At 36.9% G+C, this 9,933-nt stretch overlaps 1 protein-coding gene across 1 annotated transcript; it reads right to left on the bottom strand.

Annotated features, from left to right (window-relative positions):
* Window positions 1–1,203: 1,203 nt before the first annotated feature.
* On the bottom strand, window positions 1,204–4,473 carry LOC113683302 (uncharacterized). Its single transcript, XM_027200534.2, has 2 exons — window positions 3,829–4,473; window positions 1,204–2,599 (listed from the first exon to the last, which is right to left on the bottom strand). Exons 1-2 carry the CDS (start codon window positions 4,427–4,429, stop codon window positions 1,866–1,868), a joined length of 1,335 nt encoding a protein of 444 aa, XP_027056335.2. The 5' UTR covers window positions 4,430–4,473; the 3' UTR covers window positions 1,204–1,865.
* Window positions 4,474–9,933: the final 5,460 nt, after the last annotated feature.

The following is a 9,933-nucleotide window of genomic DNA, read 5'->3' as shown; positions in this document are numbered from 1 at the left end:
AACTGTCTTTTTTAAGACTTCATTAACATTTTTAACCTCTTAAGTTTCTTTTCCTGCAGTTTCCTTTTCACTTCAAGAACTGCCCTTTTAGGACTTCGTTTTCACGCTCAACGCCTTTCATTTTCCTTTCTAAGGCACAAACTTCCTCTTTTAAAGCTTCAAAGTCACTTTTAAGAACACTTAATCTGCCACAAATGTTATCCTGAATATATCGTCGTTCTTTGATTTCCTGATTCTTATTTTCCGCTAACTTGGACTATCTAATGTTAAGTAACTCCACTTCCACTCTTAGCTCAGATTTGGATGACTCGAGCGCTTCACTTATCTGAAGCTGAACCTCTTAACTCAACGTTCCTCTAAAATCAGCAAAGGTTTTAGAGAAAGCCTTCACCTCTTGTAGAGAGTCGCGAAGACAATCAGGGACATCTAGACTCTCAAGACAAAAATCCGTTCCTGTGAAGATATGTCAAAAAGGAAGTTAGTCATCAACTGGTTGATGTAGAGTTTGCCAAGTATAAGTTAAGAGCACTTCATACAGCCACTCGTAACGATAAACTTCACTTTTTTTTTCTTTTTTTAATCGTTTTGTTTGTTCATAATGCAATTTATAACAAGCACTATCTTTCATTCCTGAATAAAAGAAAGCAACAAGTTAATGTGAGTGATACTTACATCCTCAATAACACAACCAGTGTGTGTATATTCAATATTCAGTTTTTTAGATGAGCTCGTGGGCTTTGCACACTTCTTACTGCTCCTTTTAAAGGCAATGCCTCCCTTTACTAGACAAAAAGGAAGTCTCCTTTCTCAACGGGTTTTTTTTTTTGGCCCTTTCAGTATGGGTGACCAAAAGTTCCAAAATGAATCAATAAATTTTGGTTGAGTTTTTTTTTTTTTTTTTTTTTTAAGGTAGTTTATCAATTACCACCTCATGAATGCTCATGTTAGGGTCAGAACAGTGACAGATCTTTGAAAATGTTTCCCCTACCATGGTCTTTGTGGATAAAAGTGCCTTTTTTAGGGTAAGGCCTATGTTTGTAGGACCTGCTAAGACAGCCAGTAACACAAAAGAGACTAATTATATAATGTAGTTTGCAGTTCTCTTTCAAAGTAGGCATTTTAAAACCTCACCCCATCCATAAAATATAATCTTCAGGACTCTATTTCTCCGTAAGCTCCTTTTACCCTGTAAATAGACGTTAAGGGAAAATGTAATTCTAGATTTATTCAAATAGCCTGAACTGAATCTTCTTTAAGATGTTATATATACAGATTTTTTTTGTATGCCACTAATATAATAAGCAGTCGAGCAGCTACTCTTAGGATCATGGTTTGTTTGTTTGCTCAGTTTTTATTTTTGTTTTTTTGGGTTTTGTTTTTGTTTTTTTGCTCTTTTAGTTTTTTTCTATTCAGTTTTTGTTTTCTGTTTTGTTTTGTTTTGTTTTGTTTGCATAGGTTTCTATGTTTTATGTTGTTTCTTTTGTTGTTTCTTTTTCAGCATAGGCTTGCGACTCTGGTGACGCAGGTATAGTTTTGATTAATTAGGAAAAAATCAGAAATTTTTTCAGTCTGCGACCTAAATAACATGGTTACAGTTAATGTAAGAATCGATACTCTCTAGGTCTAAAAGAACAAAATTCTCACAGAACTGTTTATGTCAGTCTGACTGCAAGGTCGTATTGACTAAACCTTAATTCTTTAATAATTTAAGATGGCTCTGAATCGAATGTGTACATCTATTTTAAAACAAATAGCAGTAAAGGGCGGTCTCATCCTTCAAAGCGCTTCGTTTTACAAGAGTCCTGGCTATTTCGACCTGTTTTCGCTCTTAGTCTGTTCCAGAACTAGAGCAAAGAGTTGGCGCGTTAAACGCTGTCCTGAATCTGTTCTTGCTCTCCAAAAGTTGCGTTAGTTGTTCTTAGCGTCTCGAATTGTGTTTGAATTTCAAGAACTTCGTTTTCATTCTCAACGTCTTTCTTTTCCATTAGCTTCATTTGCATTTCAAGAACTGTCTTTTTTAAGACTTCGATTTCATTCTCAACGTCTCTCTTTTCCTTCAGTTTCATTTGTATTTCAAGAACTGTCTTTTTTAAGACTTCGTTTTCATCCTCAACGTCTTTCTTTTCCTTCAGTTTCATTTGCATTTCAAGAACTGTCTTTTTTAAGACTTTATTTTCCGTCTCAACGTCTTTTTTTTCCTTCAGTTTCATTTGCATTTCTAGAACTGTCTTTTTTAACACTTCGATTTCATTCTCAACGCCTTTCCTTTCCTTTCTTAAGGCACGAACTTCCTCTTTTAAAGCTTCCTGGTTACTTTCAAGTGTACTTAATCTGTCACAAATGTTATCCTGTCCATCTCGTCGTTCTTTGATTTCCTGATTCTGATTTAACTCCAACTTGGACTGTCTAATGTTAAGTGAGTCCACTTCCACTCTTAGCTCAGATTTGAATGACTCAAGTGCTTCACTTATCTGAAGCTGAACCTCCTCGCTCAACGTTCCTCTTAAATCAGTAAAAGTTTTGGAGAAAGCCTTCACCTCCTGCAAAGAGTCGCGAAGAAAATCGGGGACATCTAGTCTCCCAAGACAAAAAACCGTTCCTGTTAAGATATGTTAAAAAGAAGTTAGTCATCAATTGGTTGATGTAGAGTTTGCCAAGTTTAAGATAAGTGTACTTCATATATGACGAAGCTGCACATAGCAACTAACTTTACCTCTTTCTTCGTCTTGTAATATTTTTGTTTGGTCATAAAGCAGTTTAGAACAGGTGAAAGAGGTAACCTGTCCTTCCGCGTACGATTCGTTTCGCTAACGACCATTTCGCTAACGTCTTAGGTCGTTTCGTCATAATCTTAGAGCAATTCGCTAACGTATTACAAAACGTTTAGTGATTCTATCGGCAGAACTTGATCAACTTCTAATCGACCGAAAATTCGTGGTGGGAGTTAGTCGTTTTAAGGAAAAACTGAAAGTCAATTCGCAGGTCGCTGTCAAGCTACCGGCTCAAGATTTCTGCGCGCTTTAACGTCTCAGGTTGCTCTCAATAACTGTAAAAGTGACTTATAGGAGAAAAGATAATTTCTTGTAACTCAAGTTTGTAGTAAGTGTCGGTATTTACGAACATTTACTAGCCTACATTCAGTGTGTTAGGGTAAGTTGTTCTTTAACATATAAAACAAACTAAAATTGCAAATTAAAACTAAAGAGACGACACTGAAATAACCCAAAACGTTAGCGAAACGACCTATGAGACGTTAACGAACTGACCTGAGACGTTGGCGAAACAGCTGACGACGTTAGCGAACTGGCCATTAGCAAAAGGTGATGTTTCTTAGTAAATGACAGAGGCATACTCCGAGAAAAAAAACTCCCAGGGCTCTCAATGGGAGTCGAACCTATGACCTTTCGATTGGTAATTCAAACGCTCTACCACTGAGCCATATGAGACTTGTGACAAGCTAAACCGTTTAATTAGGTCCATTACAGGCAGCCTGCAATAGGTTATGCCTATATGGAACGAAACTGGAACAAAGTAACCCTTCTAATACCAACATGAAGTTATACAATAATTTAAATAAAATGTATAATCGCTAACTGTATTCCAAGTTACAACTTAACAAATATGAACCAAAGCTATCTCTGATGGCGAAGTCAGGGGATCCTTTACATGAGCAACGCAATAAATTACACTTTTTGACGCGAGTGGATCCTTAACGAACGAAATCCTCTCTCCGCCTCATTATAAGTAGATATCGATTGCCAAGAGAGGTAGAGGCTGCTCTAACATAAATTCAACAACTATATTTCTTTTTAAGCTACCCTAACATACCATGCTTTTTCCACCACTGTAATCTTTGCAGGATCTGCGTGTTATCCGTCCAATCAGGAAATTCCACCGATATATGAGAAACCAAATCCTTCAGGAACCTGAAGCAATCAGTATAATACTTATTTGTCCATTTAGTAAAGTCTGGATGTGCCCATTCCGTGCGCACGTTAAAGTTAACGTCTTTTGCTGACTTGGTAACACCAGGCCTGAATAATCCTTCATAGGAGAGCACGGCCAAGGCAGCTGAAGTATCGAAGGAGTCATCGAATGCAGTGAATTTTGCCATGAAAGGTTGAACCAAAAGCTTAGCCAAAGACACTGCATCCTCAACTTTGTAATCGAAGTTTTCAGGGTCTCGGTGGTCGTTTCCGTTTATGCTCTCGTAGTTCAGATCTCTCCTGGCTCCTGGAAAAATCTTACTCAGATATTTTGAATGGGTTTGAGTGTCTATGCGGCTCATCCGTTTCTTCGAATCGTAGACTGATTTAATTTTTTCAGCAATTATTCCTCTGAGACGTGGAATGACGACAATATGGAGACATATACTTATAACTAACCAACGTCGCTTATCCTGGGACACTTCCGCAGAGGTAGGAGCCATCTTTCTTTTTATAAAGCTGGCAAATGTTCTCTTTGAAAACTCCTATGGAATAATTAAACGTGCATATTAAACATAAAATATGAACTTTGATTTCTTTACTGTGGAAAGAGTCACTGTGGTTTCTGTAGGTTGTTTCATAATAATAATAGTAAAAAATTATAGTAACTGTTAAAAAAAAAGGACAAGGGAATGAAAATTCAAAAAGAAGGAAAAGAGGAAATAACGAGAAATCAAGGTTCCTTGCGTCTTGTAATAATATCTGAAACGGTTTAGATGAACTTTAAGTAATTTCAAAACAATTTGTTTCGTTTTATTTTTTCCTGTTTCTGATGACGTGAAGACTACAGATGAAATGAACTGCGCTCGGTGCCTGCAGTTCCCTCGCAATGCATTCGTTAATGATTAGTAAATTACAAATTTGGTGCTGGCATAATGTCATTGGTGAATGTAGTGTAATGTTGATAAGTGCTTTGCAATTTCAGCCACCTCTGAATAAGGGAGTTTATTAGTCCAAGGGTTTAGCTCGCATGGCACTTGGAAATAAACTAAACCTCTTCGCGAAATCTAAATTAAAACATTGGAATCCCTTTCATTGTTCAACTGTGAAGCCATCAAGTCTTACTGAAAGCATGGCACGCAGTTAGAAAATCATTAGAAGATGCGGATCCTCCTCTCTTGAGAAACCCCGCTCCATTTAGAACTTTCTTGAAGAAAAATGACTGTCACAGTCATTTTCATCACGGTGATGGTTAATTTAAATTTTAGTGTTACATGCACGCGACAGGCAGAAACATATCATGTCTGAACCAACCTGCAATTCAAAATTTATGAATCATTCAAATTTCCATCGAGCAGTTATACCGGGTATAACTGCTCGATGGAAATTTGAATCAACAGGATTTGCAGCTATCTAAATCATATGGATTGTTCCTCGAGACTAGAATAGAGAGTTTTGTCTATCTAAGACAGCAGCGTAAATGTCCAAATATGAAGCGTTGTTCGCCCGTAATTTTTTTCCGATAGTCTCGTTATATTATCGAATCACGTTATGTTTTGATATTGACATCTGTTTTGAGAAATTTTGCTTCAAAGAGTAAATTCAGGATATCAATGGAATACTAAGATGATATCGGTCTGTTAAAGTCTAAGAGTTGAGTTTGTTTTCGAAGGGACTCTTCACGATTGAAATCATTCCGAAATTTGTGAAAAGAAATGCTTAGAATATCATTCTTTAGGTTCTGGTTATCAATCTTTTGGAAGGTAACATAGACTGGTGATCAGTGAGCGTGCAGTTGATCGGAAATATTGTGATGTTTGTCGAGGAAGGATCTAAGAAGTAAACTATTCGACACTGTCTTAGACTTTTTACACCGAATGTCCTAATAACTGAAATAATGTGAACTATCTATGTGTGATTGTCTAAAGTATTCATTTCATTATGCGTGTATTTAATTAATTTGAGGGAAGACTGCTAAGCATAAAGATTCCAACGGTATATAATTGTTTTCCAAACCTTCAAACAGAAAAATGACCTTAAAGCCACTTATTGATGATGCAAAAATGTGGCGTAGCATTGTTAAATGCAGTCGAGCTCTATTTAGCAGCACTGAATTAAGCATTCACCCAGTAGAGGTTGGTTTTCAAAGTCATGAATTTTTTCCCCTTAAATACCCTTAGCCGAGTCCTAAAAGATTGTTTGCACTGTCCCGTACTGGTATTGAACGGTCACTCCGATGAAACTAAGAATAATCTTGCATTTTATATTTCTTTTTATAATGCCCCTATTCTGTGGAACCTGTGTTTAGCAGTCAACCTGTCTAATTGAAGTGGTCACCCTGCTATTCCCAGTGGGTGACCACTTAATACAGGTTTGACTGTAAACTATTTTTTGGTAGCAGTTGAATTAAATGTTTCACATTAATGGTATCAAAAAGTCAAAATTGTGAGTTGAGTGACAAAGTGCACTGTACTTGTTCAGCATTGTCAATCTGTAGGCATGACACACATGCATAGGGAGTGTGAGTCAGCAGGTATAAACCACTAATAATAGGGAAGGATGGTGGATCTTTAACTGTCAACCATTATTAACAGAAGGTATAAGCTTTGAATGAAAAGGTGGTGTCTGAAATCCCCTGAAGGCACATTTTTGAAGCACAAGTGTGACGTGAAAAGCAAATGATTTGGCTGGTACAAACCACTGATGGCAGCAAAGAAACAGTACTTAGTGGATGTTTGCAGTTTAATACTGCTGTTCAAACAGGATGAGTTACATCATTCTGCTTCACAGAAAGTAAAATTAAGATGAAAGGATTTTATTTTGCAACTGCAAATCACAGATATCTTTCATTCTTGAAGAACAGAAAGCTACATAATTATACACGAGTGATATTTACATCCTTTTAATATAGCCACTGTGTGTATTAAATATTCAGTTTTTTTAGTAAAGTCTGTGAGCTCTGCACAGTTCCTACTACTCCTTTTGAAGGCAATAAGTCCCATTACCAGAAGAAATCCATCATGGAGAAACCCTAGAGGAAACTGAAAGGAAGTACTGTGACAACCAAATTCACTTTTCTCAATGGTCACAATCTTCCCACTGTTTCTGTTTTTTATTTCAATTTTACAAATGACACTTCTCAACAATGTTACTGAACCATATAATATGTATTCATTTTGTCTACAGCAGCATGCGGGGTTCTGTTCCAGGATAATCTGGGAGAGACAAATTGTACTTTTGTGCTAGTGAATCAGGAGCAAATCTCCCTCCAAGAAAGTGAAATCTTCCTTCAAAGTGCTTTGCACAAAGCTTAGGTGCTGTCAGAGATATGAGGAAGTCTGTTTTTATCCCATCTGGATTTCCATTTTCTACATGCCATCCTTGATGAGAAATAAATGGGATACAAAAAGATAAATATGAACCTAAACAATATAATAGACAAAACTGTGCAAGAATACTTAAATTAATGCTCCCTTTACTTTGTTTTTGGTAACTCTCATTTGACATTCTGGTGGTATTTTCAGTCATATGTTTGGAAGTATTTCCCTTACAACAAAGATCCCAAAGACCTCAGTAAATACAAGGACTCTCTTTGACAGATATCCTTTTCAGGTGTTTTGACAAAGATAACTTATCATATGGAACCAACATTCAAACAATCGAGGACCACACAGAAGTAATAGAGGAATGACAAGGTAATTAAAACATATCTATACTACTCTTGGATAAATAAGAGTCATTTTAAATCTTATATTTATTTTCCCACTAGTACAAGAATTATCTTAACACTTTCAAAAAATTGTATTTTTTCTATACATCAAACAAAAATAAAAAAAATAAACAATGAATAATAACAAAAATAATAATAAATAATAATAAACTATCAATAGTCTTGCAGTCCCAGATGTGCATTATAGTTTTGGCATTATTGGCTGGAAAATCTCTGAACTGAAGAAGATTGACTCAAAACACGCAAACTACTGAACATGCACAAGATGTTACTTCCTAAAGCAGATGTGGAAAGGCTGTTAACAATCCTAGAAAAGATGGAAGGGGTCTGATTGATGTAGAAACAGCATTCAAAACAGTAACAATGGGGTTCAATCCAAGGGCAATATCCAAAGCAGATGCTTGAAGATGAAAGATCTAAAGCCAAAAATTCAATAACCAAGAAGGCTACTAAGTTCAAAAGGGAATTATAACAATGCCAGAGTTTGAGAACAGAGAGATGATTAAATCAGCCTCACAAAATGCTAAGGCCCTGAAACACATATTCAAGTTTCAGATGAAATCCATGGAAGAAGAAAAGTGGAAAGAGGGACTGAGATAAGCTGCACTCCCAGTTTCTAGTGATGATTTTTGGAAAAAAGGTGTGGCTTATCTGTGGGTCTTTATGGTACTTGTCGCAGCTCAAGAACAGGCCATAAACACCAGAAACTACCAGGAGGTAATATGTGGCCAGCAAGTCGAGAGCATATTTATACAGATTGTGTTCGCAATATAAGAAGACAGAGGACCATACTATATCTGGATGTTAGGTAATAGTTAAAACAGAGTACATCTCCAGGCACAATAATGCTGCATTGAAGCATCTGTAAAGATCATGACATTGAGATTACAGACAAGTGGTACCAACATGAGCCAGAGACTGTGATGCACAATAAAGACAACAACATCAGGGATGTGCCAGTCAATACTGACAAAACTATAACAGCAAACAGACCAGACATCCTAATCAAAGATTCAGTGAATTCCACCTGCAAACTGATTGATATGACTGTTCCATCAGATAGAATCATTGCTCTGAAGGAAATGGCAAAGAAAGCAAGTACAAAGACCTAGAACTAGAAAATTTCTAGTTTCCAGAAAATATCCATACCCCCACCACGGAGGGAATTTCATATAGGACCGCCCCACCCCTTCGGATTTTCCATTTTGGGGTAGCAGTGGTAGCCCCCCCACCCCTCTGGAATTTCCAAAGAATTTTCTACCACCCCCTATACCCCCTGGAAATATATTTTTTTCTCGTAGCAAACAACAAACAAGAGGGACGTGTGATTTTGTCGCGTGTATATTCGAGAGATGGCGTACACGCGCAGGGTAAACGTCGCTAACTAGCTTAAACTTAATGTTTGCTTTATTTTTAAATACAATACTTATCCTTAAACATTTAACACAGTATTCTCAGTACACGAAAGGAGAAAATAACTGTGCAAGTCGCAACAAAACACTTTTGAACTGTTAAGTTTGTACAATGTACTGAGAAAATTGCGTGCACTTGAAATGGAAACGTTCGAAATCACATTGAGCAACGTAAATTTGTACAAAATTGTGTCATAAATAAGAGAGCAAAAGAGAAAACCGAGTCAGCAGTAAGTTATTTTGAACTCATCTTTCCAAATTCCAGCCTCTAATGTAAAATTTCTTCACACAAGCATTGATTCTTGTTAACAGCGGGTCGATAATTTCGTCCGATTGTGCATAAACAAACCTTGGCTAGTTACCAGTCCCACGCGCATATATACAAAGCCCTGGATCCTAATGTTTCTCAATGTTACTATCAACTGTTTTCTACTACGGTACGACTGTACTTATCATTCATTGTAACATCGCAAGCAAGTAAGCCATAAAGAAATCGTCAAGTCTCCTACACATTATGATGCAACGGAATTAAGCTCAGTGCAGATCAAAATTAATAGATGGCTGGAGTCAATAAGGGGTAGTGAATGGTAAATTTATGCGAAACTTTGCGAGACGGCGAGACCAGCGTTTTTCTTTTTTTTTTGCGAGACCGAGACAGTTATTTGTAAATTTTACGAACGCGAAACGTGTTATGACCGAGGAAAATCCCTAGGTAACCACTCCTGTTGGTTGTAATCTTTGGAGACTGGTAACGAGTAATGGCGGCTCCGTTCGAAAAACAAAGTGATTCTCTTCTTTATTTGATGTTATTTATGTTCCAAAGCGAGGATAGCAAGGATGAAAGAAAACTTTCTTTTGCTGCAGA

Source organism: Pocillopora damicornis, chromosome 13 (genome assembly GCF_964200805.1).
Source record: "Pocillopora damicornis chromosome 13, jaPocDami1.2, whole genome shotgun sequence".
In the NCBI taxonomy this organism is placed as follows: Eukaryota; Metazoa; Cnidaria; class Anthozoa; order Scleractinia; family Pocilloporidae; genus Pocillopora; species Pocillopora damicornis.
Note: the sequence above shows the minus strand (reverse complement) of the source record. Positions and strands in the feature narration are given on the sequence as shown.

What these genes read in the sequence shown, in the direction of transcription:
- LOC113683302 (XM_027200534.2), bottom strand. Translation starts at nt 4,429, where the DNA reads ATGGCTCCTACCTCTGCGGAAGTGTCCCAGGATAAGCGACGTTGGTTA. An exon ending in ACAGTGGTGGAAAAAGCATG is followed by an intron (nt 2,600 to 3,828) that starts GTATGTTAGGGT and finishes ATATCTTAACAG; the next exon opens with GAACGGTTTTTTGTCTTGGG.